General features: G+C 40.5%; 2 protein-coding genes across 10 annotated transcripts in view; one reads left to right on the forward strand and one right to left on the reverse strand.

Moving 5' to 3' along the window:
• Nucleotides 1-6,469, reverse strand: part of NT5C3A (5'-nucleotidase, cytosolic IIIA) — a 28,005-nt gene extending 21,536 nt beyond the window's left edge. The window contains exon 1 of one of the 3 annotated variants that reach the window (XM_030509205.1): nucleotides 6,174-6,469. In XM_030509205.1, coding sequence (XP_030365065.1) covers nucleotides 6,174-6,311 — 138 coding nt within the window. In that variant the 5' untranslated portion in view covers nucleotides 6,312-6,469. The remainder of the gene's footprint in view (nucleotides 1-6,173) is intronic. The other 2 variants (XM_030509220.1, XM_030509237.1) reach the window with 2 other exon arrangements.
• Nucleotides 1-27,518, forward strand: part of BBS9 (Bardet-Biedl syndrome 9) — a 275,374-nt gene that overhangs the window by 5,941 nt on the left and 241,915 nt on the right. For 5 of the 7 annotated variants that reach the window (XM_030509151.1, XM_030509134.1, XM_030509127.1 and 2 more), the window contains exons 1-5: nucleotides 6,744-6,941; nucleotides 7,930-8,044; nucleotides 9,694-9,844; nucleotides 10,927-10,991; nucleotides 13,044-13,157. In XM_030509151.1, the coding sequence (XP_030365011.1) occupies nucleotides 7,939-8,044; nucleotides 9,694-9,844; nucleotides 10,927-10,991; nucleotides 13,044-13,157 (436 nt within the window). In that variant the 5' untranslated portion in view covers nucleotides 6,744-6,941; nucleotides 7,930-7,938. Of the gene's footprint in view, nucleotides 1-6,743; nucleotides 6,942-7,929; nucleotides 8,045-9,693; nucleotides 9,845-10,926; nucleotides 10,992-13,043; nucleotides 13,158-27,518 lie in introns of those variants that run through there. The other 2 variants (XM_030509109.1, XM_030509118.1) reach the window with 2 other exon arrangements.

The following is a 27,518-nucleotide window of genomic DNA, read 5'->3' on the forward strand; positions in this document are numbered from 1 at the left end:
CTGAACATCTGGCAGACAGCAGAGACACAGCTGCTACTGCAGGCCCTCTGCATGCAGCAGCAGTTCAGTTGTATGTACCTGACCTGGAGTCAGGTAGTGGCCAAGAAACGCCAGTTGTTGTGGGACAGGATTTCTTAATGACAGATTACTTACAAAATAAGCATATATCCATCTTCAGAGATGCAAACAGATACTAGTGCCACCTGCTGCTCTACACTGTCTGCTGCAGCTCAACTAGCTGGAATTTAAATCTGGAAAATTAACTGCCATCTGACAAATGCACCAAATTAAAGCACTAAAATCTAACAGTGTGCTTCTCTTCTCATATATCTTCCTTGAACTTTCCCCAAGACTTACTATTCACAGGAAGTGAAGAGTATACTGTAGTACTACTGGCGCTGTAGTACACTATGCACACATGGAGGGAAGAAAGGGGCTGATGGCTTGAAGGCTATTAATGTGAACTGGAAATAGCCAACACAGGAAAAGATGATGTATTTTGCATTATGCAATTCGTGCAAGTGAAAATAAAAGGTAAGAGGCAGCTATCTGACTTTTCTTTAAGAAAAGAACTTCAAAAGTTCAGGTATTTTTAAAATGTTTCCAGACTTACACAAAATGTGATGGTTTTACATTTGCAGGTACATTTGAAATTGCTATTGAATTTACAGCTAGTGTTCTCCTGCCTCTAAATGCACTGATCCATATACCCTGGGTCTCTTCAATGCCATTGATCAATTTAGGTATTTTTAATAACAGTTGATAGTTCTTGTGAAATCAAGACTGACTGTTGGAGTGCTATGCAACTTTCATTCATAATATGAAGAAATTTGCAATGATAATGTGTATTCAGTTAGAAAAAACCTTCTTACTGCTTCTATTGTTTGACAGTGAAAGGTAACATGTTGAATACTTGCAGTATTTGCTATTGGTCTTGATCTGTATAAGAAGTTTAATAGAACAGATACCGTTCTAGCTCAACCAATAATTACTGCAAAGAGGAGAAAATTCACTTAGAAAATATGTCTTAACACATACTAAGCATTTATGAAAAGTAAGCATATTCCAGAGGAGAATGATTCATTGAAAGATTGCTTTTCTGTCTTGGAGAAAGACTTCATACAAAAGATAAAGCAACAAACAAGCTCTTCTGAGCCTATAATGCATATCATATCCTGACATTTCCTTATAGTTACTACTTGGAGCTCAATTTTCAGGTGTGTAGATCATTATCATGTTTTTGACAACTGTTGTAATGAAGATAAATGAGTTCTAAAGAAACTCATGCAGAATTAAAGATTCAACTGATCTTCCCATACCCATTCCTTGTAAGAATATATGTTTCAAGATATACATGTTTCTACTGAAAACATATACATGTGTATATGTTTCAGGAATATATGTTTCTACTGAATTAAAACCAAAGGTAGCAACAACTTCAGAAAATTAAAAACTACTTCTGAAACAGATGATTAAATTGTAGGATCAGCTTATTATACTAAGGTAAAATATTAGTATGTACACAATGTATATAGTAGACTACTTTTTGATTCTTAAGAGTGTTAGAAAAGAACATTGAAATTGTGTCCATTTTTCTTCTCCTAGGACCCAAATCTTTCAATTTGCCAACTGAATTATTTTACAGTGAGAATGAAAACCTGTTACTGGTATCTAAGTTGTATCAACATGAACTCTGCTTACAGTGTGTTTCCTGGCCTGTATAAACTTGCTTTACAAGCCACATTCTAGGTAATTATTTATTATGATTACCTGTGCAAAAAGCCCGTGGGCAACAAAACCTTGTTTTAGTACTGCTGGTGTCAATGTGATTTTTCTTTGAGGGACACAATCTAAACAAAAACCAAGACAGAAATAGTTCTATCTGCAGAACTCATATCAAATTTAACTTGGATTTAAAATTTTAACAATATTCTAAACATTATTCTAATACTTCAGTTGCTAGTAATACAAAGGCTCTCATAGACATGTCAGTAGGCAGGGGCACTATTAGGTTTCAGGAGCTCTTTCACGTTTCACCACTTCACTACCTTTTATTGTTTCCGGTTTGCTCAGGCTCGAACTCTTCTTCATCTTTGTAAAGGAAAAAGGATGTATGAAGGAGTTTCACATACTAGCCATTTAAACTCTTGAGTATGTTTGCTACTTATTACATACTCTTTTACTTCATTCTCCACTTGGAGAATGTCATCAAGGTCTCATGCCAGAGTAACGTCACAGTTACTATAACAACTGGTTACTAGCAACAAGACAAGAATGAAGAAGTGGGGAGGTACGTGATTGCTGCTGGTTGTAAAGGTCTGTATCCTTTGTCTGTGGCACAAATCCCCTGATGCCCTATGAAACAAGGTGCCAAGCTCACCAGAGACTGGCAAGTAGAAGAAAATATTAACAAAAAACATCTCCCCACACAAACCCTATGACAGTCACTGATGTTACTTGATTTCTTAGGGAAGCAGACAAACATCAGTTACCTCACTTCTTACTCGTTTGCTTATCTCTCTCCAGGTAAACTGTAATACTACAAAGATCCACACACTTCTTTTCCTCCCCCAACGTATTAAGTAGGAATCGGTCCAGAGATTTTAACAATGGCTGGCTAAAAAGTTTCCTGTAAAAAGAGAAACTGCTTTTTAAATTGATTTGTAAGTTGCTGCTCTTGACATTTGATACAAAGTCTGGTTTGCTGCTAACTGGATCCTCTCATTTCAGAGACACAATGGAGAAACAGACAAAAGTAACTAAGCATTTGCCCAGTTTTCTGGATAACAAACCTGGGAGAGTAAGGAAGTCCCAGTTTAAGGTAGTCTGCTATTCTGTTGTCAATCAGCTCTATTATGTTTCTCATCCTTATAAAACAAATACAATAAAAAGCTCCAAAACAGAAGTAATGAACAAGCTGCCAAAAAACCCCAAACATCCAAAGTTCAACGATGTTGTTTATGAAACAGACAAACAACAAAAAATACTGTTACCCCATTAAGCAGTTGTTTTTACATTAACCCCATGTTTTAGTTAGCTTGGACTAATCCTTACATATGAGTGTTTTCAAAAGACTTGGGCAATGTTTTTCACTCTGGTTCGTGAATGCCTGTTTTCTGCTGAGTTCCTAAAAGGCTTTACAAAGAGTAAGCAAGAAACAAGGTCTGCTGTCAATAGAATTGATTTGCTATAAAAGGATCCACAACTTCACTGCAAACTTGTTTAGGGCCTGAAAAATCCCAAAGATTGAGTATATCTGCAAGGTTTAATCTACTTTTAAAGTAGCTATCAAGCAGCATCTAGTAAATTACTTTAAGGAGCTAATTAATTATTAACCTTCTCTTTAAATTAAAGTTAGTAACCTTGTGGCTACCTGTTACCTTCACCTGACTATAGGAATACTTTTACCGTTTCAGAGATGGCAATTTGGCTGGGCAAAGTAATATAGAAGACTTTGGGTGACAGTTGCCTCTTAACACATAGAGTAAAACTTCATGCGACTGGCTATATATTTACTATTAATGCTTCTGTTATTTCAGAAGTGGAGCCAAATTAACTCTGTCTACATCTATCAGGGCCTAAGGGAAACTCCCTGTTTGCAAACTTCAGGTGGTCAATAAAAATACATCATTAATATTTTAATTCCAAACTTAAATCTTTGCTTCCAAATAAAATGCAGCGATTTTATGGTGTCTTTATTAAGCTTAAATTTGCATACCAGTCTAACTACTTTGGTAAAGAAATAATCTACTGAAATCTAAGATAGATATTTATGAATTTCGTGATTTTTGTTATTCAACAAGGAAACACGGTTACCCTTACATTTTCCACAATGCTTGAGAATCCTCTCCACTTCCCTCAGCATCATAATTCCCAATACTAACTTCTCTTATAGATATTCTATTTGATTTGTCATGTTCACTCTCCTTTTAGCTTTTAAACACTGCTGTAAGTCAGCTGTTTACTTACATTTGAGTTTTATATCCATTTTAACTAGGAAAAAAGGAAAAAATGTATTGCTGTAGTTAATGATAAGGAAAGAATATTTCATGGGTGAGAACTGAAGTCACATAACTAAGGTGTAAATAGGCCTGCTCCCTACTGATTTTGATGACCTTATAAATTAAGGTAATTCTGAGTCTAATGTGGGTATGAAACCAAAGTGTATTATTCCCCAAAGAAAACATGAACCAAAAAAATCTGCTGAAAAGACAAAACCAATCCCATAATTTAAATCTAACATGGAAGACCAGCCTGGTATAGTAACTCATGGATTAGATAAAAACCCCAAACTGTTTTATCAGTGACAAACATTAAATCAAATCTACATTGGTGCATAAAAGTGTTACAGGAAGTTCTCTAGAATGCAGCATATTTGAGTAAAACAAATACTAAAACCACATTTTGACCCTTATTTCCTTGGTATGAGGTTTACATAACCACTTCCCTTGTTACAAAGAAATTTCACAGCCTGATTACGTGTCCACTGAAGATACTGCTTGAGGAAGAAAAAGAGGACTTGCAGCTGATGAACTGAAGATGTTTGTAAGCTGAGGAAGCTGCCAGTTGGAATAACGGTTGAAATTCCAGCTCAGTGAGCAGAGAGTATTAACATGTTGCACCCAACTGGTAAAACGGTTCCACCCGAGATAGCTGACATGCTTTGAACAAGCTTTATTTTCCCCTTGCCATTTAAAACTGAGAAAAATCTCTGATCATAAAAGCAGAATTTTTGGACATATCTATTTATGATCATAGATCTGTGTTGAAGAACATAGCTCTGAAAAATGTTATCTGAACTACATACTTAAGAATTTCACTTACCAGAAATCAATTTAACATTGGTGTAATGATTTTCCCTACCAAAGGCAAAATCTTTGCAACAAAGATAAAAGCTAAAGTCTTCCCAGCCAAAACTCTATTTAAACACTGCACAGAAAGTGAATACAAACACATCTTTAGCAATTATTTGGCACTTTCTGAACGACAGCTCAAATGGGATATTGTGAATAGGAGTTGATGAAACTATTGGAAGTTTTAGTATTACACTACTAGAATTAAAGAGTTGTATATACTTAACCACTGTTATGCCACGGTAAGTTTTCAAATGAGTTTTATAAAATCCTTCTACAGAATCCAGAGCCTTTTTTCAGAAATATATTTAACCCTCTCAACTTTCTGCTCTCCCACAAGCCAACCGGGCTCACAGAAACTCAAAAGCAAGACACCCCTCTCCAAAATGCTGAAGGCTGATGATAAGAAACAGCATTCAAATGTTATGTATGATGGCTTTATGATCAGTAAAACCGCACAGTGGAATTCTTCTCTGGACCCACATTACCACATACTGCACTGTATGACTTCCAGGGGCAAACGTTGTAACATGTGAGCACGTGAGTAGTTAGCTCATAATTTACACGGAGAATCCCAGTTTTTAGCAAAATCTATGTTTGCATGTGTAATTAAAATAAATAAAACTGAGCTTTTAGTAAGATTTTGCAGGGCAGATCACAAAATATCCATTGGCTAACGTCAGGTGACTTGGTTTCAGTTCCGTTCTTCAGTACGGCAGTGTCCAAACCATAAACTCAGACTTTGAAGGATTTCAACACAATCAGAATATTGTCTAAATTAAGACCTTTTACCATTCAGTTAATATCTGATAGGCAGGTGTTTAAACAATGCCCTAAACACCAAGTTTAACAAGGGCAGTGGGGAGGAAGCTCTATCTTCCTTTTATAGTAACCGTGAACAAGAACAGTTTCAACAAATGGCTGAGCATCCCCTCCTCCCCCCTCACTGCCCTCTTTTAAACAAGTTACAAACAGGCTTTTAAATTACCACCAAGACCTAGATAGGCCCGTATATACCTATTGCTTTACGCATAGCTGGACAAGACAGGATGAAACTGACGCTTTTAGCGCTAGTGGATCTTGCCGTGATGGAACAGCCTCCAGAGCCTGTCCTTATGGCCAGAAACCGGTCCCCAACATCGCTCCTTCGCCTCAAGGGGTGGACATAAGGCACAGCCCCACACATGTGGCCGGGACACGAGCTGAAGGAGAAAGGACTCGCGTGTTCTAGCTAAGGGGCTGTTACTCGAGGCCGGCGTCAGCCTGAGGAGGAGGAGAAGGGCGTTCGGGCGGCGGCGGAGCGGGCCTCTTACCACGTACCATCTCGATGATCTTGGTCTTCCTCCCCGTCTTCTTCTTCATGGTGAAGATGTACTGCGCCAGCACCACCCCGCCGACCAGCACGCACACGCTGGCGCTGGCCACCGCACCCATCTTCGCCACGGCAGTCCTATCCATAGCCAGCTGCCCCCCCGGGGCAGGCCGAGAGCCGCGGTGGCGGAGCGGGGCCGCTCCCCCCTTGGGCGCTGTGAGAGCGCCGCGGGCTCCCCACAGCGCCGGCCCCAGCGGGTCCGCACCCACACGGCAGCGTGACGTCACGGGCGCGTGGCCTGCCCGGCGCTACCACGCAACAGGCAGAAGAGGGGGAGGAGAAAGAGAAGGGGACTGGTGGTGGAGGAGCAAGGGGAGACCGTCCCCGACAGCGAAAAGCTTCTGTGAAGAGTTTGAAAAGGAAACAGCACCAGCGAGGAGATGAGGTTTTTCCCTCAGGAACACAAAGGAATTGTTTCTCTTCCTTTCCCCCTCCCCCCCCCGCGGGAAGAAATGAGCGAGCCCAACGGGCCACCGCGCCGCTTCTCACACTACGCTTCCCGGCGCCGGCGCCCCCTGCTGGTTGGGGCGGTGAGGGCGGAGCTCACCGCGCTGAGGGGACGGCGGCGATGGCGGCGCGGGGCGGGCGGTAGCGTTGCCGGCTGGTGCTTCACCTTAGGCTGCGCCTGAGGCGAGGGGCTCCTGCGAGGAAGGGGGACTGCCGCCCCGGAGCGGCTCGGACCGCACCACGCCCGGGAGGTGCGGGCTCCCGCCCAGGTGAGCACCCGCCAGTCTCGTTCTGTTGTCCCGCTTCAGGGCGTGTGTGTCCGCTCGGGTGCGGCACCGGGGGTCTGTGAGGGGGAGAGGGCGTGTGGGGAGGGCTGTGCTGCGGGCAGCCTGCCCTCGGCTGCAGCGGGGAGCGGCGGCAACCGCCTGAGGTGAGGAAATAGAGGTTTTATCTTCCAGGCATGGTTTCCTTTGCAGAGGGAACAGCGGCGCTGCCTTTGCTCCGGAGGAAGGCAGAGGGTGAGCCCGTCCTTAGGAGCCTGTAGCCCCCTCACCCTCCTGTGCCGGGTCGGGAGTGCCGGGGGTTGTCCCGCTCCCGGCGGGGCAGAGGCATGGAGCCGTGAGTTTGGAGCTAGGGCAGTGTTACTGTTCAGCCGCATACAAAAGGATTAGTCTCTTCTCTTCCTCCCCCCGTCCCCTTCTTAAAATAACAGCAGGTAGGGAGCAGAAAAGCTGATTTGTGCCCTGACTGACTGAGTTCTTTAGTCGTGTCACTAGGGCATCTGCAAGGCGATTACTTGTTGAAGGTTTTGGTGTTGTCGTTTTATGTCTAAAAATAAGTTTTCTTGCAGAAGAATTGCATCACAATCTTTTTTTTCCTTGTATTCTTTGATAAGAGACAAAATCTCAGTTCTGGGGCTTTGAAATCTTGTTTTACCTCATGTTAGTTACAGAAGGCTTTTAACAATTAAAAAACGCTGGTATTTTTGTGTGTTTTCTTCAAGTAACTAACATGTCTATCGTAACTAATCTCTAAGGACAAGAAGTTTACTAGGGTTGTTCTCTGAGCTACGTAATCAGAAACCCAGGACCTCTGAAGTCAACATTTATGCAGCTCAGACTAGAGCAATACGAAGCTAAGAGGTATATGAGAAATATACTAAATCAAAGTTGTTGATAACAAAGGAAATTGTTTGTATGCACAGGTGTGTGTATATATATTTGCGTATACTTTACTAGCGGTTTGTTTCCTTTTCAGTAAAGAAGAATGTCCTTGTTTAAAGCTAGAGACTGGTGGTCCACCATACTTGGAGAAAAGGAAGAGTTTGACCAAGGCTGTTTGTGTGTTGCTGATGTTGATAACAGCGGGCAAGGTAAATTCAGAAATACATGTTTACTGACTTTTAGGCTACACAGCTGCCAGGTTCCTTCAACCAATGCATACTGGAAGTTTATTGCCCATGTTGTGTGCATTAGCGTAGATGTACTTCAGCTGAGCTATTGGTCATGCCACCTCTTGCGGGGCAGAAGCCCTGATTGCTGTGTAACTCTTGTCAGGTGCTTCTGTGGTTTTTAACACATTGCTCACACCTGTGTCTTTGCTGCTGCATGGATCTCCATCCCTGCCTCCACTGAGACCAAAGGACCTAATTAGCACACCATCCCTCAAACCTGCTGCCCCCAGCCTTATTTCTGGTGAGCCTGGTTTTATCCCTTTCCGCCTTTAAGTATAATCTAGAGCTCATTCAGTGAGCCCTGCTGACTCCTGTGCAAAGATCCTTTCCCCTCTTTGAGGCAGGTGTACCCCATCTGTTGCCAGCAGGCTTGCTGTGGTGTGAACTGATCCATGATCACAACCCCCAAATTCTGCTGGAGCTCTGAATTGTCTTTTCCTAGTGGAAAAAACGTGGATATAAAAGCAGTGTTGTGGGAATAGCAGTCTGCTGCTTTATTTACTTTCTCAACATTATATTTTTCTCTTTGTTTTTAGACGAGGCTTTTTCTTCCAGAGTTCAGGACCCAAAGTGAATCAGCTAGTTGCAATTGCCTAACCCCAGGTTGAAATATCCTCACTTAAACTTAAGCATTTTTAAGGAATTAATAACTGCAGTGGATTTAGTTTACTGCTGCTGGAGTACTTGTTACTGAACTGAGGAAGAGATGTGGGGAAGGCAGCCAGTATTCTCTGACTGAGGGACTTGGGGGTTCAAATCTTTTGTGGCTGAACAAGAGAGGAAGCAAGTGTCTGCTCTGAGTTTTTGATGTGGGATCCCATGGAACCATGCCAAGTCTCTAGACCCTGGTGAACTTGGTTTAGGAGTACTTCTATGTTCTCCTGGTTTGTGGAGAAGTTTTATTGGTGTCAGTTTTGATTTGCGTTTATAGGATCATCTATATCTGGAAGAAGTAAGTACTGGCAACCAAGCTGGGTTGTTGGTTGTTATCTTGGGAGGCACCTCTTTGGTGTTTTCTTTTGTATTAATTATTTTGTGTTACTCACTAACAACCAAATGACTACTTGCTTAAAATACTGATTCCAAAATAACTCTGATGTAACTATGGCATTCATCTTGGTGATAATGGGCCTGCCTCAAGAGCAGGTGATCTCAAGGCCCAGCTTTGTGGGCCTGATGTAGTAATTATCTGCCTTTAGGTTTTTCCATTTGGCTAAATGTTATTGGTCCCAGCTTTAAAATTTCACACTTCTGCAGGTGTGGTGTGTCTGTGCACAAATCAAAGGTGTAGAAGCTGAAAGTTTGAAGTACTCTTCAAAACCAGAATGGGACTTTTTAAGTGAGATCGTCAGAATGATGGAATAGTAAGAATAGTCAGGGCCACCACCATCATGATTGCTGTATTGAACCCTTTGCTAATCTTAATCTAGAACACAGAGCATAAGCAATGTTAATTTAATCATGGAAATATTCTTTTAGGTACTCTTTGAAGCACTTCTGCAGCAAAATGAATTCCGGAGGTGCTGTTGTATTCTGTAGTCTCATTTGGTTACTCTTTTTCTTTGTAGATAAAATTATTGTAGGCAGTTATATGGGATATCTCCGAATCTTTAATCCACATCCTGTGAAACCTGGAGATGGAGGACAACCTGAAGACTTGCTCTTGGAAGTGCAGCTACGAGAACCAATATTGCAGGTGGAAGTGGGAAAATTTGTCTCGTAAGTCAACAACAGGCTTTGTTGCTGTTTGTTTAAGGCTTAGATGTGATTTTGTTTTGGGGAGGAGTTTTCAGTTTCCAGAGGGACAACTATTAAGCACATCTGTGAATACTGTAGTATGCACATGATCTGCTGCTTGTATCATCTTGGTATCATAGGATTTTTACTTAATGTATACATGGAGGATAATCTTCCAGATCCTTTTAAGAACTAATTTCTAAAATAAAGTTCTCCTAAGCAGATTCTCTTACAGCCAATTAAATACATGTTCTTAAGGGATTATTTTTAATTTTGAAACATGTTCTTAAGGGATTAATTTTAATTTTGAAATAAACTTCTAACACTGCAGCATGAATTTTATTTTAAAAAGAAGAGCAAAACCTGTACTAAGCAAGGGAGAAACTTGTGCTCTGAGATCAAAGGCTGCAAGCTGAAAAGCCTACAGGTGGAAACTGTTGTCCTTTCACTCAAGCACTCATGGAGTGACCCTGTGCTGGGAATTCCAATACCTTACCTTCTGAAATGATCTAACCCATTTTCTGCAGTTACAGCACAAGAACTTTCTCTGCAGGAAAACGTTTTGGGGAAGAAGAATGTGAATGTAGGATTCCACTATAGGAATGTGCAAATACAGGATTTGACTTCTGCCTTATAGCGTAATTAACTTAGGTTCCATGCATGTAATGCAACAGTGAATTTAAAAAAGTAATATATGTGGTTGTTCAATAATACATATTTGGAGGGTTGATCCTTATATTCATTTGGCTTTTGGAAGAATTAACAGCACCTTGTTTGAAATGGATTTCAAGCTAAAGTGGGAAAACAATTGACTTGCTCTTCATACTTAAATGCAAAAATATGTTCTTAAAAGATTCCTTTTGATTCTGAAATTAGCTTCAAATACTTCAGTATGCATTTAGGAAGATTAGTACTTCTGAGATTGCATGCTAGCATAAAACACCCAAGCCTTTGGATTTGGCCCACACCTGAAAATAGTTTCAACATGTTTACTTGAATTTTATCCTGTATTCATTTTACTTGTAATTTATCTGTAAACAGTACTTTTTTAACCTCCTTTACAGTGGTACTGAAGGACTTCATCTGGCTGTGTTGCATTGTCGAAAACTCTGTGTATATGCTGTTTCAGGTTAGTTACACAAGCTTTCCAGTGATTTTAAGTGTATTCTGAAGTTCGGATTAGGTTAATGCTAATCTTGGTATATACAGTGTTTGCTCATTGTCTCTGAAGAGCTGCAGTCGTGTTCTCTCACTCAAACTCGTGTCTGAAGAGGAGTCATTAGTAATTAGGTCTACATATTTCCCAGTGATTAACAGAGCTTTGCTGATCTGCTGAGTGCTTGAGGTGCTCCGATGTGTGTGCTGGTCTGTGGTTGGTAGTGCTTGTGAATGACTAGTTCTTATTACACTTTTAGGAGTGGGTGTTACTGTTCAGCATGCTAATGAAAAGAAAAAAAGGTTGTTTAATGACAACTTATCTCTTTAAAAATGAATCCATTACAATTACTTCTGAACTCAAATCCAGATAATTCTTAGAAAGCCAGAACACTCATACTGTTGTGCAATGAGGTTAATAGGAGGTTAATACTGGTAAGAAGGTGAAACTGCTGTGTTTTTTCTTAAGTCCTCTTTCTTCTGCTGCCTTTGGAAATTGTAAATGCTGTGTTCTCTCAGTATGTGAAGAGGCAAATCACAAAATAACTATTCTGTGCACTGAATTCTTTCTAATATATGCTTAAAGCAAAGCCCAGATTTAGGAGATTGTATGCCCCTCTTCAGAATTTGACAGACAGCTATCCATTGTGCATTTTCTGTGTACAGGGACAGCTGTGGCATGTAAGAGCATGGTTTTCTTGCAATTTCTGTTAATTTCTGTCATCTGAACAGGTACTTTCAAATGTGTTCCTTTGAAGAATAATGATTACTGTTTCTTTATGCTTCTGTGGCAAATTACACTTTCATGACGTGGGATCTTCACTTGGTTTATACATGTTGCCCTATCTGTCGCTTGTAATAAAATAACTCTGCTGCTTATCCTGATGAGAGCATCCTTCAGGGCTGACTAACTTATGGCCTCAATGTTGTATTCCAGTCAATCCAATGGGTATTCCATATGGACTGACTATTTTCTAACTTGTTTTTTCTCCGGTGTTGCTACTCTGCTGGTTACTTCTCCAGCCAGGGCTTTTTTTCCTCGCGTCTGTTCCAGTGTCTTTCCCTAACATGGGCCTGCTTTAGGGGTAACTGCTTAAAAGCTGTATTGGGTTTTAGTTGGAAGAATTGCCTAAAGGGTTACCATAAGCGACGAGTCTCTTATAGCATGTTGTTTAAGATGGTATTGGAATAGTCTTTGTATACTTAAAGCTATGGTAGGGTTTAGCTTAGATAACATTCACTCAAAACACCTTTTCCCCTGCTGATGTGACTGTTCTCAAAGGGTTTTGCTAATATTAGTCCTTAAGTGTCACTCTACAAGATGAAGAACTTTGTTTACTTCATGGGGTGCAGGAAAGGCTTATGATTATCAAAAGGGGAGCTTTAACTTCAGTTTCTTTAGGAAGCTTTTTGCATTTCTCCTAGTTCCCTAAAGGAGTCAGGAAATTAAAGTTAATTTTTAGTGAATGTGATGTGTATCACCAAATTATTTTTGTCGCCATATGTTTGTGTCTTACCTTTGCATTGTTGATCCCTGCATTTAATTTCAGACAGAGTAAAGGCAAGTGATAAATGTGCCCTAAGCATAGCTTTGCCCAATTATAGAAGTGACTAGCTATGTCTTAACTTGAGACAAAGACTGTTAAGGCTGAGGCTGGATGTTGGATACAGTATATTCACTATATTCACTGAATAACTAGAGAATTGTAAGAATTCCCCTTTGAGCAGGCTTTTTTCTGATCTTAGAGATGTGCCTAATGTGGAGAAAAATATATTTAAGTAATAATCTCAGCGTCTTACTAAATATTTGTGCCATATTTAGTATAAGAAGACCTTATTTATGGGTCTGGCCTTTAGGAAGCTTGGTGACTTCTTTAAATGAAAGCAGCAGTGTGAGCCTTCATATCTCAAAGCCACTAGGACTAAGTTTCAGGTGTTTTCAGGTTGTTTGAGCTGATACTTCTTTACTTCTTCCACATTGTGTGGATCGAAGGTATAAATATATAACTTTTGGGTTTTTTTGTAGAAACTCTGGGAAATGTGGAACATGGGAACCAGTATCAGATTAAACTGATGTATGAGCACAATCTTCAGAGAGCTGCTTGCAATATGACTTATGGTCCATTTGGTGGTGTAAAAGGTAAGCTCCTTGTTGCGAATTCTTTATTAGTTGTTTGACTGTGAACAGTTAAGGATTAACTTAAATTTTGGAAGGCAACATGATGCTGCTGTCTAGGGAAAAGTGTCGTTCTGTGAGTGATGGTGCCTTTTATCTGATGCATCTAGAAAATAAATGAGGCAAAGAGTATGAAATGCGGAATAGTTGTGTCCTCGCATCTTGAACTGGATATGAATTTGCAAGGATAATACTGATTTAAAATAAACCCCAAAACATTACAACACCCCTGGTTCTTCCCTTGTAAAATACTTTAACATCTAAAATAATTGTCATCCTTTGTGCTTTAATTCTGGTTTGCTTTTCTACAATTTGCTTATCCTGGTCAAAGAAGAAAGTGAACATCTTCACTCTCTGATCCTAAAATATAAAGTGTCTTTTAAAGATATGCAATGTAGGCTTTTAAAAGAAGTATTTAAGCTTTGATTGGAAAAACATAACAGTGGAAAATAGTATTTATGGTGTGTTTGTCATTTTGAATGAGTTTGGTAGATATCAGTCTCTTTGAACTTTTGAATGATGAATGTTTGTGTTCCAATCTGGAAGCATGTAGATTTTCTCTACATGACAGTTCTTTCTCTTCAGAAGTAAAGTTTGCCCAACGATATGAAGGGATGGTAGTCATCTACATAAGTAGTGTCCCTGAACTGTTGGCAGTGTGATATCACTTTACCAAGGCAGAAAATCCTCTGAATCTTCTGTAACAATCTTCTAGTGGTAACTCTACAATGCCTTACCCTAAACTCAAGCTTGTTCCTGGGCTTAAATTCAGCTGGCCAAAATTCATATAATCCATATTGATTGGAAAGATTTTCACCTACTAATTTTGCACAACCACTGTGGGAAACATGGTCACCTCCTGTGGGTGAAAAGATATCTATGTTGTGAGTATCTTGAGGAGTGAGTGTACGGGGAATAGTGTGTTTTCAGGCATACTATAGTGGAATTCCAGTAACAGATGTATTGAGGGGATCGTAAACTAAGAGTTGTGAGTGTCAGGAATGGTTCAAGGAGAATAAAAAGCAAATACCCAGGTACCACCATGCAGTTCTGCAGAATAAACTCTGGATGTTTGACATGATGTTTGTTCATGGAGATCTAAGTAGAAGTCTGACCTCTAGCTCAATCCTGATGCCAGGCCTGTCTCTTACACACCTTATCATGAGCTGTGCAAGTGCAAGTGATGTCTTTGGAAGAAAATGTCTTTGCAAGCTAGGGAGACACAAGGTAATGTTTTGCTCAGAGCCTGCTCAGCCAGCCAAACACTTTTCAACACCTAGGATGGTCAAAGTGAGGGCCAGTTCTGACACAGCAGCAAGAACAGTAGAGGTTACTCTGGTAAGTTCTGCAAACTTTGTTTTCTAGTAGCACTTCTGCTCCAGCATGTCAAGCTGCTTTCCTTTTCCTTTTTAATTCCCCATGTTCCAGTTTGCATTAATGTGTTCATTGCTATGGAAAAAGAATGACCTCAAGTCGTGTTTTGAGGTGGCAACATAATAAACAAGGAAGGCACAGATTTGTGTGTTGTAATAAATAGTAGATGTTCATATGATAAGAAGCTTTCTGTTTAAGACCTAAATCTAGGAATATTATAGTGGATGTACCTTATAGCAGGTATTGAAGGATCAGAGAAGTAGGCAAAATGAACACTGAAGAATGTTCTTTTGGGGAAATGTAAGAATATTCTTTTTGATAGAATTCCTGGACTGAATGTCCTTTTTTATGTGGCTTTCCTGGACTGTCTGGTTAGATCTCTTGTCAAGGATGTGTTTTTAATCTTGCCCATAGCCTTTTGCTGTCATCCTTGATACAGCATTGGGGTTTTATTTTCCATCCAGAGTGAACCAGAAAGGAAGTTCATCAAGTGCTGTTAATTTTAGTAAACAGATGCATGTCCTGGTCTGGCCTGCCATACTATCTGTGTGTATCTCTGGCAGATGTTCTGGGATGTAATTGAGAGCCAACCAGCCTGTAAATAACTAAATATATTTTTTACTATCTGCCTGCCACAGGCTTCTCTGGAATTCTTGCCAGGCATCTGCTAACAGTCTTTCTTGCCTTCAGCAGAGGCTAATTCATGATGGTGGCAGTGCTGTAAGCATGCAGCAATGAGCTGGCTTTGCTGATGGTCTGACCTGTACTTCCACTGCCAAAACATAGGGAGAGTTTTTGTATTTATTGCCTTCTGTTACTGTTGTGACTCATATATATCTTAGTGCTATACTCAAGCATCCTTGAAACAATGCGAAGGTGAAGGAAGCACTTCAGAGGTCATATTTACAGAGCTACTGAAGCAGACACAGGAGAGCGGCAGCTGAACAGGAGGAGGGAAGCATGTGTATAGGGAAAGCGTGCTGTGGGAGTGTCAGGGAGGAGAGTGAATGTCAGTCCCTCAGGAACATAATCTTTCATCTGAGGAAGTAAAGAATGCTGTAGGAGTTGACACAGAGCACTCGATCTGTGAAATTGCTCAGTCTTGCTCAGGTTTCTCTTGCTGAAGATTATGCTTTTTTCTCTTCATGGAGCTCTTAATCCTATACCTTCAGGGTTAAGAAACTCATTCTACCCAGCCATACCACTTAACGCTGGCAAAAGAAAAACAGGATTGACTTTGTGTATGCTAATTCATGCTGGTGTCCTCTAACATATTCTTGAGGGTTTTCTGTCCTTTCTTTGGACCAACAGTTATTTGGTTCTAGCTAAAGCTCTGTTTCTTTTTTGTTGGACTGCTTCCAAACAGTTGCCTGTCAGTTTAGTGGATACTGCTGAAAATGATCAGTTCACTACTGCTTGCCCTTACCAAAGAGACAATACTTGCCTCTTGCCATTCAGATATCTACTGTTATCATTCATAATGTGATTTCTACCCATGTGCAGGTGCAGTGTTGTGTTGTATAGCGGGCCACTGCAGCTGTGGTTTCAACTGAGATGCCAAGTGCTCTGTTGGTCTCTTGATGCTCTAAGGTTGCATAGTCAATTTTGAAAATTGGGGTGTAAAGCCAGCACATAGTTTCCATTTCCCATCCTACATCTGCTTTGGCCTCTGTGATGGCTTCTGCTCATTCCTTCAGGAAGAGTTTCAATTTCCTTTGAAAAAGGAAGGTTGAACAGCAAAGAAGGTGGCTGGGGCTTACTGCTGTCTCTTGCTTCATGGAAAACCCTGTGGGAAAAGAGATTGAGCCCTCTCTTGTCAAGAACCTTCCAGGGTGTGGGATATGGGGTACGTAGGGTTGCAAGAGATGCATAAACCAGGCTGGAACAGAGGTCTGAGGCTGCGTGGCTGCTCCTGAAATTGGGGAACAGTTCCATAAATAGGCAGCAAACTGTGCATAATGGTACAGAAAGGAATTCTCTTTCAATCCTGCACTTCTTTTCAAACTTGTCGAGTTGCTGAAAATCCTCCAGTTCCCTTTACATCCTTAAAGGAGCTGAAGAGGCTGGTTCAGACCAAACTTTCAGTTTTCACAGTATTAAAGTTCAATTTAGATTGTATTGGAGTAGAATGTGGTTCTCCAACTTAAAAAGCATCTTAGTGTCTTTAGGATGCCTGTTTTTAAGGAGAAACTGCCTGAAATTTTTCTCTTGACTGTTCTTTGACCTAGAGTCCTAGCAGAGCTTTTCAGAAATCAAGCAGAACAGCTGTTAAAAGCAGATGCTTTACTACTATTTTATGGTTTGGTTTGGTTATGAAGCTCCACCAAGCATTCTTTAGCTGTTTGTAGTTAGATTTGTGCTTACATAAACCTCTCCCTCTGCCTGCTTTCGGCAGCTTCATTAGAGAGGAGGCTCTCACAGCTTCTGTTACTGTGGTAGCTGGGGAAGAACGTCTCTGCAGGTGTTTGACATGTTCAGAATGTAGGAACAAACACCACCAGGTGTATATCTCATTCTCAGTCCGTTTCTTCCAATGTTTTTGCTTTCCTGTCCCTGTTAGTTTGTGGGAATCTTAGACCATTGCTATGTTATAATTCGGTCTGTTAAACTGCAGATCTGTTCAGCTGAAATGTGATGGAGATGTGAAACGTACAAAGTGCAACTGTCATTACTCAACTGGTGGGTTTTTTTGCCTCTTGTATTAAAAAAAAGGTACTACAAATTTCTCTGGGGGGAGAATTGAGGTAAAACCCTCTATTTTGTAGCCTAGTTGCCAGCAGCTTCATTCTTGCTAGCGTCTTCAGATTAATGATTGGATGCTATGAGCAACTTTCACATGTGGAAGGATGTTCTCGTAACAGGAGCAGATGAAGAAAATCAACAAACCCGTTTATTTAGTCTCATCATGGAAGGCTGAAACCTAAATTAAATAAACGATTAAAGCGATGGCATAAAAAAGCCAAAGGCTGAGAAGTTGTCCATTGGCTGGCATAGATGCAACAGCGTGCGTTTGTGTTTGAAGTAGCAGAGTGTGAATTGCGTTTGTCGCCACTAGATGGTCCTCTGACTACAGGTATTGGTTAGTAGCTGCGTCTCTAAAACTGCTTTTATTCCTGAACTGGTTCTACAGGTGTATTTACTGCAAGACTTGGTGAAGCATAGAAAACACAAAAGTGCTTTCTGAAAACCTGCATAGCAAAAAGTTTCATTGATTGGAACAGAATGTGTTGTGTTGGTTGTAGACGTTCAGCAAAAAGGTGAAATGAACTCGAGTCTTGCTTTCGCCAAAATTAAGGGGCCAGGGATATGGGAAGTGACAGGGAATTCCCTGATATGTTTAGCTAGAATCCTAAACACAGCTGGTGGAAGCATAAAAGAAAGAAGTGGGGAAAACGTACAAAGATGAAAATGAAGTGTAGGCAGAGTTAATTGAGATTTACAGCTTTAAAAGCTGTGGCAAAGGGAAAGATTAAAATACAGAACTGTGCGTTTCTTTGCTGCTATAACTTTACATTTTTTCCTTGCTGTCTCTGAGCACTGGTGCTAAAATGAAAACATGAAACTATCCAGAAGTGACAGAGGAAGAGCAACTGACAATTTTGTGTTAAAAAAATCCTGTATTGACAGCCCAGACTTTCAAAAACTGAACTTACTTCTTTTGTTATGTAGAATGCATCTATCTGCTTTCCAGATTTTGAACTCTTGCTCATGATCTGAGGGCTGTAAGTTGAATTTGCCCTGCAATGCTCTGATTCTGACATATGGGCCTTTTTAGAAAGGATGATTCATGATAAAACCATGAGTTAGGAGTGCTGAACACTGGTTTTCAACCACGTGAACTCTTAACCTAGCCACAGAATGTCACAGCCTTTAAGTAATGGTCAGATTGTACAGTCTTCATGTTTTACTTCAGATGTAAAATTTAAAGAACTTGAGGTGACTCTGCTGTAAGCTTTTTTTGGTTCATTTTTCCTTTTTTTTTAGAAGGAAACAAAGGTGAAAAAGCATCCACTTTAATGAGTTGCATTGCAACCCTATGGTGAGGATTCAGTTCTACAAAAATATACTTTATATAAGCCAAGGTGATTCTTCCTCCTGGTCAGACCCCAGCTGGAGTACCACGTTCAGCTCTGGGGCCCCCAGTATAAGAAGGATGCGGGTCTGCTTCAGCTCATCTGGAGAAGGCCACAAGGATGCTCTGGAGCCAGGCTGAGAGAGCTGGGCTGGGGCAGCCTGGAGAAGAGAAGGCTCCTGAAGGGGAGACCTTAGAGCAGCTCCAGTGCCCAAAGGGGCTCCAGGAAACCTGGAGAGGGGCTTTGGACAAGGGCCTGGAGGGACAGGCCAAGGGGAATGGCTTTAACCTGCCCGAGGGGAGATTGAGATGAGCTCTGAGGGAGAAGCTCTTCCCTGTGAGGGTGCTGAGGCGCTGGCACAGGGTGCCCAGAGAAGCTGTGGCTGCCCCATCCCTGGCAGTGTTCAAGGCCAGGTTGGACACAGGGGCTTGGAGCAACCTGCTCCAGTGGAAGGTGTCCCTGCCCGTGGCAGGGGGTTGGGACTGGATGAGCTTTGAGGTCCCTTCAACCCAAACCAGTCTGTGGTTCTATAATTAGACCACCAGAGACTGCTGTCTTAACAATTCAGCTCTCATTATATGAAGTTGTGTTTGCTGTTAGTTTACAATATCTTGGAAAGTATTTTTTGTCTTCCCATCTATAGTATATTATCTTTATAAGATACTTGACTCAAATACCAAGTTATTGGGTAAGATGTTAAAGAACCTAATCAGCTTGTAATAGCAAGAGTAAAGTTTGCATAACTCTGGCTTATAATTTTGTTTGGGAGGGAAGTGAGAAAGTTATTGAGCATCTTTAGACTTGTTTAGAGTTTTCGATCATTCAAATGCAAAGCTCTCCCCTTATTACCCTGTTGATCAAAGCTGTGAGTTGTTTCTCTAATACGAGTGAGGATGTAGTTACGCTTTTGTGGTTGTAGCTGTGTGATGCAGAGGCAGCTGCGCTAGTTTTAAAGCAGTGTGAGATGTGCTAGTTTAGAACTGTAGTTAGTATTCCAAACAGCATCTCTAAGATGCTTTCTGTGAGGTATCAAGTACTTACTTGAGGACAAGTAAGTAAATTAGTTTCAAATGTTGTACAGGGCTGGTAAACCCTAAGTGATGGAACTTCATGTGGGTTATTAAAACTCTGTGCTGATTGAAAGCTTCTGATAAATGAGTTACATGTTTTGATGCTGTTAAAAGAATGGAGTGAAGCAAATGAATTGGATATAGAGTTTTAGTTCAGAATCCCTTTTCTTATTCTTTGCACAGCAGTGTGCCTCCAGTTCAGTTCTTAAGGCATAAAGATGGTATTAATCTACAAATAGTCATCTTATTAAGCAATATTCTACCTATTATTTAATCTTAAAGTTAAAACAGCATTTATGAAAAGATTAAGATTTTTTTGTTATATAAGTAGTGATGAGATTGTGAGCCAGGATTGCTCAGTTTTGTGATTGACATCATTTGATCACAGTTTTGTTCCATTCTTAAACTTTTTTCTGTGCAGTTCCACCAGAGTCATGGAGGTCTAGTTCGTTTAATTAAAATAATGCTGAGTTGGATCTGTTCTAGCTGTGCAGGTAGTTTGGTTAATTGATTTAGCAGTGTTGACTTCAATTATATGAAACAGTAGCTGTGAATGATCATCACATAATAATAATAAAACTCCTTATAGCTGGGTAATCACTTGGAGATAGTTGAGATAATTGTCAACTGTTAGCTTAAGGATCTCGTGAATTTGCATATTGATACAGTAGAAGATTTGCAGGAAATTGGCATTAAGCAAAACTCATTTTTGTCTCTGCAATCTATATTACTTCATAATTAATCTTTATAGCCTTTTTCTAATGTGATGTTTAGTTAGTTAGTGCTGAACTTACCTTAATTTTGCCTCTACAGCCTATAGAAATAAACTGTCCTGTGCCTTGACTTGGTCTGTTTCACATTGAGGGTATTTGGAGATGGTGTGTTGTCATGCCCTTAGTGAAATCTGAGGAAGAGACACTAACTTGGAAAATCATGGAATCCCAGACTGGTTTGGGTTGAAGGGTCCTTAAAGCTCATCCAGCTCCAACCCCCTGCCACGGGCAGGGACACCTTCTACTAGAGCAGGTTGCTCCAAGCCCCTGTGTCCAACCTGGCCTTGAACACTGCCAGGGATGGGGCAGCCACAGCTTCTCTGGGCACCCTGTGCCAGCGCCTCAGCACCCTCACAGGGAAGAACTTCTGCCTCAGAGCTCATCTCAATCTCCCCTCGGGCAGGTTAAAGCCATTCCCCTTGGCCTGTCCCTACAGGCCCTTGTCCAAACCCCTCTCCAGGTTTCCTGGAGCCCCTTTGGGCACTGGAGCTGCTCTAAGGTCTCCCCTTCAGGAGCCTTCTCTTCTCCAGGCTGCCCCAGCCCAGCTCTCTCAGCCTGGCTCCAGAGCAGAGCTGCTCCAGCCCTCGCAGCAGCTCCGGGTCCTCCTCTGGCCTCGCTCCAACATCTCCACATCCCTCTGGTGCTGTTGCTGGACACAGGACTGCAGGAGGGGTCTCCTCAGAGTGCCATAGAGGGCGAGAGTCCACTCCCTCAACGTGCTGGTCACGCTGTTGGGAATGCAGCCCTGGACACGGGTGGTTTCTGGGCTGCAAGTGCACACTGCTGGGTCATATTGAGCTTTTTCACTCTTGTTACATGACCTGCTTCTGTTGAAGCTTATAGCTATTAGCTTAAGTCCTTCTACATCTTGAGAAGGGAGTCGATATACTACTTGTGCCTGACTGCTCTTAAAAAGAGAGATTTTCTGGTGTGGAGTCTGCTTATAAGAAATGGTAGTATTATGCTCTTATGTAGTGAAGAAAACTGCCCTTACTACTGCTTTGAAAAAGCGTGCACATCGGGCTGCACTTTTATTCTTTGCCTTGTTTGTCTTGAGTCAGATGTGACTTAGGCTTGAGGGAAGTACATGCAATAAATGTCTGCTGAAATGTTATAGTGGATGGAGAAGTGCTTAAAGTAAAAACAAACCCACTGTTAGTTGAAGCTTAGGTAGCTTTACAGGTCACTGCATATATTTCTTGTGGTCAGTTGTGCATTACGCTGAGTAGTGGGCAGGAGAGTAGGTCATATATGAACAAACAACAGTGTATAAGAAGTGGATACTGAAATTCTATACTTGGAGGACTAGTGGATGAAGTGCAGGTTCCCCGAGCTACCATCTGATGTGCTTACAGCATGTGTGGATGATCACGTGCTGTAATAGGAGGGTGACCTTTCCCAGGTGAGCGTTGAGTTCTGTGGTTGTTCTCCAGGGTGTAAGTGGTATGTTGAGGTGGGTGTATGAACGTTCTCAACGCTTCCAGTTTTCTTCTTCCATTTACATCATGAAGATTTTGCCTTTTACTTAAGAACTAAAGAATCAGCATATTGATAGCTTACCGGTGAGGGACACAAGCTGGGGTGCTCTTGAATAGAGTGTTGATTTTATTTAGTGACAAGGAGAAAGCATAGTTTAATAACCCTGCTTTGGTAGTGGCCGAGTTATTTCGAATGGTGTTCACTTGTAGATAATGGCTTTTTATTTTCATTGCAAAAGCAATAGTGCTATTTTCTATGATTCCACAGAAAGATACTTGCATTATCTAATAGTTCAAGAATAAGTGTATTTATCCTGTTTTTATAGAACCTCTTCAAACGTATTGATAAATGATTTAGAATTGGATCCTCCTAATAATGCACAGGTTTTGGAAATAATTTTTTCAGCTGAAAGCTTAATGCCTTAAGTTAGCTTCCAGACTAGTTCAGATATGTTTGAACTTGTTCAATGGATACTGCACCAATAAAAGGAAATAATAAAACAACAGTAAAAAGAAGGAAAAAAGAAAATACAGCTTTGACATGAAAAAGTTACAAGCAAAAGGAAGTGTGAAAATACCTTGAACCTGTCTTTTCCTCAGCAAATAGCCTTGAATTAATTTTATTATAGCACTGGCCTAGAGGCAAAGCATGCTTCAGAGTTCCAACAAAGAGGGTGCTATACAGAGGAATTTTCTTAATAATGAGATGCAACATATGTGTAAACCATGCGACCTTGTAACAGGAAACTTCGTAAGAAGGGTTAGACTGTGCTTAGCTTTTCCACAATTCTGCAAGAATGAGTTTTATTAGGTGTTAGTCAGAAAAAAATTATCAGCTGAGTTTTATGCTGTAAGGTTAAATGATTCTTGCGACTACGTTTAAATACAGCAGCAGTATAAATTTGGACTTGGATTTATTGGCTAGTTCTGTTAAGGAGAGGAATGTTTAACTGTTCCCTTCCTGTTAAAATTGCTTCTGGTTAAGGACAGGTGATTTGAAAGGCTTGGGCATCAGGAGTTTTTCGTGGAATAGATCTGCTGATGACTATTTCTAAATGATTTCTCATGTAACTTTGGAAACCTGGGGTTTTCTTTTGTAAATAATGGACTTAGAACCTCTTTTAAATTGATGATGTGAATGGAAAAACAATCAAGGAAAGTGTTGTGTGAATCTCTCACCATCCGTTTCCTTTCACCTTTCTCAACTTCTCCTAACAGTAATGACTAAGATCAGGGGCTAACTGAAGTGAAAAATCCCATTGCCTTCAGTATGTGAGAACTTTGCTTCAATCACAAATTGTTGGGTATATCATTTAATCTGCATTTCACTTAAAGCACTGTGATTAAAATGAAGTAAAACCAATTGTAGAAATACAGAACTGTGGGACCTCTTGTATATGTAAGCGAAAGACTTGTTTTTCCAAGCTTTGGTAGATTTTGTGTGCTACTTGTTTTGAATTTCCTTAGTTGAAGTACAGTACCCAAACGTGTGCGGTCATGGTGCACTGGTAGTATAAAATGTTTTGTATCTCGCATGTGGGCTTACGGCTTCAGCAGTGCTCCTGCCAAGAATCAGCGAGTGCCAAGCAGAACAATAATTACCTCATGTGTTTTTAATAGTGCACGTATATTAATAATGACCCAGTCTTGCATTTCGCCTTTTGCTGACATATTGTTGACTCATATTTAATTCATCATCCTCCTCTAATCCCCAGATTCTTCTTCTTAGTGCTGTTGCCTGCCGTTGTCTGGTTTCCTGTGAGACAATTGTCTGAGGTCATATCAGATGTTTGACTGAAGTTTAGAGATGCTGTCTCTAAAGTTTAGAGATGCAGTATATATTATTACTCTGTCTAATAAATAGTTTGGCATGATGAATTTTCTGTTACTTCAAACCTATGTGCAGCTTTATTATTTACACATGTACTTTCTTATTAAATGTTCCTGCATTTCATGTGGATGCATTTGTCTATCAGATTTGCTTGCTTTCTTCATCCAAAAGAATGCAGTTTTCTATTTAGTCTCCTTCGTCTTCTCAAAGGGTCTTTCAGAAATGTGTCTATGTAGCATTTGCTTATTTTTCTAGTATTCAGCCATGACTATTCCATGACAAAGTCTCTTAACTTGTAGGAATTTATTTGGAAGGTCACCAAAACCTTGTTAGTTGCTTTTTAGAGGGGTGAAGTGTGTCTTGTTCAGGCTGTCATGCTTTCTACTAATTCTAGTTTGGGTTATTAGGTTTGGTGCAAATAATTTCTATTAGAGATCACTCCATGTCATTCAAGAGAGATTTTTTCCTTGGAGTGTCAAAAGGGTGAGGGAACAAACTGGCAAGAGGAGATGAAAATCAACACAACTGTGGCAAGGTAATCTTGCTTTCAGATTCATGAGGAGAATTCTAACTTTGTGGTATCCAGTTGATTCTGATCATGGTTACAACTTGTTCTAGGCCTTGTGGATAGGTTTATTGTTGGGAAGATTGGGCAGCTGGGCATATACAGTTGAATAAGACTTGAAAAGTGTCACCAAATGCCTAGAAATGCAAGAAGCTGGTAAAAACTGAAGTTAGATTTAATTGTATACAGTTATTTTGTGTAGGACTGCCATGTTGTCCCCTGGGTGGCAATGCAAGCTTTGGTAAGTGAGACTTGAGCTTACCTTAATCATAGCTCTTGCTTTAGTAGCAGAGCCTCTGCCTCCTGGAAGTTTAAGGGCTGGTGCTGTAAAATGCTGTCATTTCAAAGGGCAAAGTTTTAGGGGAATCAAGAGAATTCAGAAAGGTTTAAAACAAAGTTCAGCAGACCAAAAAGTGTTCATAAGTTAAAGAAATAATGCTGCAGCCTTGCTAAATTTTTCTGTTTCTTTACCATGACTGAGTCTGATTATGGGCATGGTTTAATAAAGATAAACATGCAACCCCTCCAAAGAAGAAATGTATTTGATGACTATAACAAAAAGGACAAGGAAGGATTACAGCAGAAACGAAATGTTTGCGACTGCTCCTTGGTAGACTTCTCTGAAGATTGCTCTTTGGTTGGGATAAAAATGTGTCATCCTGCTTACCTGCAAAAGTATGAAAAGAATACATTGCAAGGTTAGTGGCAAAGGAATAAGATAATCTCAGCATTTGCAGTGTGCTTCCAACAGTCTTAAAATACCAGATAACAAGTTGTTCCTGCTTTGCTAAATCCGTGGTGTCTTTTCTGAGGTTGCCAAAAAGGAAATCCCTGGGGATGGTGATTTTTTGGTTGATGGAGACATAATTCTTGGTCTCATTTGACCACAAAGTAAGAGTTAGTCCTTTCTGTGTGTTGGTTACTAGCTGAGGATATATATAGACAAATGATCTGAGTATGAAAAGTGGCTGTATTTTATTGGTGGTTTTGAGCTGTGTATTTCTAATTTTAGCGGGATATTTGAAACTACTTGAAGAGGCATAGGTGTTCCACCTGATAGTCTGTAAACTCCCACTTGTGCATTGCAAGCTTCACACTGTTAGACTTTATTCTAAACTGGTTTTAACGAGCTCTTCGGATGTGACTTCAGTTATTCTGGAGGGTGTTCTTCAGCAAATATTTTCAACAACTCTCTAGCTCAAAATTAGTCAAGAATGAAAATACTTTGGGAAGTGCTCAGGAATCATGAAGCTTCTTACTTTAAGGAGATTAGAAATGGAGAGTAGGAGAAAAGACAGGGAATTTCACTGGGTTTTAGCAGTGGGATTTTGTATTCTGTTTGGTTATAAGTCTGCAGGTCTGTCTTAAATGGAAATTTAAACAAGGTGTATTTATTGTCTGATGGTGACTTAAGATCCTACTGGTAACTTTTGCAAGTACCTAAAATATTGCAGAACAGGGCCTATATTCAACTTCAGCTGAGCTCAATACAAGGTCTGCTATTGGTTTGTGATTCATTAAAAACATCCATGTGCCTTAACTATAAAGTCAAAGGCTATCAATTTGGAAGGGCAAATGCTTGTCTTCATTTTTATTTGTGGGAGATTTGCTAGTTCAGTAAGATGTTCTATAATATTTATATAGTATAGGATAGGTGTATAAATGCAGATGAAAGCAGCTTGCCATTGCAAAGGTTCCCAGACTAGAATTTCTCCTGTCCTCTTTAGGAAAAGCATATGTCAATGCTCTTTTTAAGGACCCACTCTGTTTATACTGTCTGGAATTAACGTGCTATATTGAAAACCAGACTTTAATACTATAATCTATTTAGGGGAGGAGGTTTTACCTTTCATGTTTATCCAGTGCTAAATACTGGATTTTTTTGCAGTAGCAACTGAAAAAGTGTGCTGGATGTTACAGCTGTGATACTTTACTGCATTTAAATCTTCTGTGCTGCTTTGAACCATACTAGTGTTGTTTCTAAGGGTCCTTCCACCACCTCAAGTCAATATCATAAATGGATCATTCCCAAATCATCATCTTCAGTAAGAGTCAGATCAAGAATAAAGGAGTGTATCACAGGTCTCTAAAGAATTGATTATGTAAATGAGGGCTGATTGGCCTTTGCAGATACTTTAATAGTTCAGGATCTCCTTTTCATCTAAATCCCTCTGATGCTTTATGGCAAGCTGAAATCTGCAAACGGTTAGGTAGGGAGGATACAGGATGATGACCGAGAGAAGCAAGAAGATGCTTTATCTCATGGCAGCTCTGGCTGCATGCTCTGCTGTGTCTTGACCAGGGAGGCTTCTTACAGAGTGGGCTGTTACAGAGAGAACATCTCTTGTGTTGGGACTTGTGAACATGTTTTGCTGCAGTGCTTTAATTTCAGGAAGGGATTACAAAATAATAAAAGCTAACATCAATGAAGTAAGCATTGAGCATTTTCCTTAAACACTTTTGCTATTTTCTCTTAAACTCCTATCCACTTCTCTGGTTTTCTTCCAGCAGAAAAGCACTGATTCAGTCTCAGCTGGAACATAGGTGCGCTTCATGCATTGTTTGGGATGGGGACATGCATTAGCATTGAATGATGCAGGGCGTTTTTCCCTTTTCTATTTACATGTGTGCAGGGTATTGTACCACCTTGGCAGTGCCATCAAATCCTCTGGCCTAGAATGAATGGCTGCAGCTGAAGCCCTGAATTTTGATCCCTTCTGTAGTAATGCAGCGAGCAGCCACCAAACCACCAAGCTAGTCAATTCAGAGGTCTTTAAGAATGCACACTGACATGTGCTTCCTGCTTTGGGTTAGGGAAGTAACCTAAGACTTATACCTTTTGCTAGGCATGCATTGTTTGAAGAACCGCCTGTCATATTCTCAAATGGGTTTTCCATTAGCCAGAAGTGATTCCTGAAGTGCTTTTCTCACAGTTGACCCAGATCTGTTTTGTTTCAGGAGCTATACTCAGCAGCAAGTTGAATTCTCCAGAATGGCTTTGAACTAGAGGAGACTGTTTTCTGTGCTGAGAGAAACTTTTTGGGGCAAATTTCAATGACAAAGGAAAGAGAAAATGTTTTTTGCTTGTTTCATGTCAGGACACTAATTTCAGCCCCAGTGTGTGGGAATACAGTTTGTGTGGTGGATTTAACTTCTTTTAT

The sequence above is a fragment of the Strigops habroptila genome, chromosome 1 (assembly GCF_004027225.2).
Source record: "Strigops habroptila isolate Jane chromosome 1, bStrHab1.2.pri, whole genome shotgun sequence".
Classification (NCBI taxonomy): domain Eukaryota; kingdom Metazoa; phylum Chordata; class Aves; order Psittaciformes; family Psittacidae; genus Strigops; species Strigops habroptila.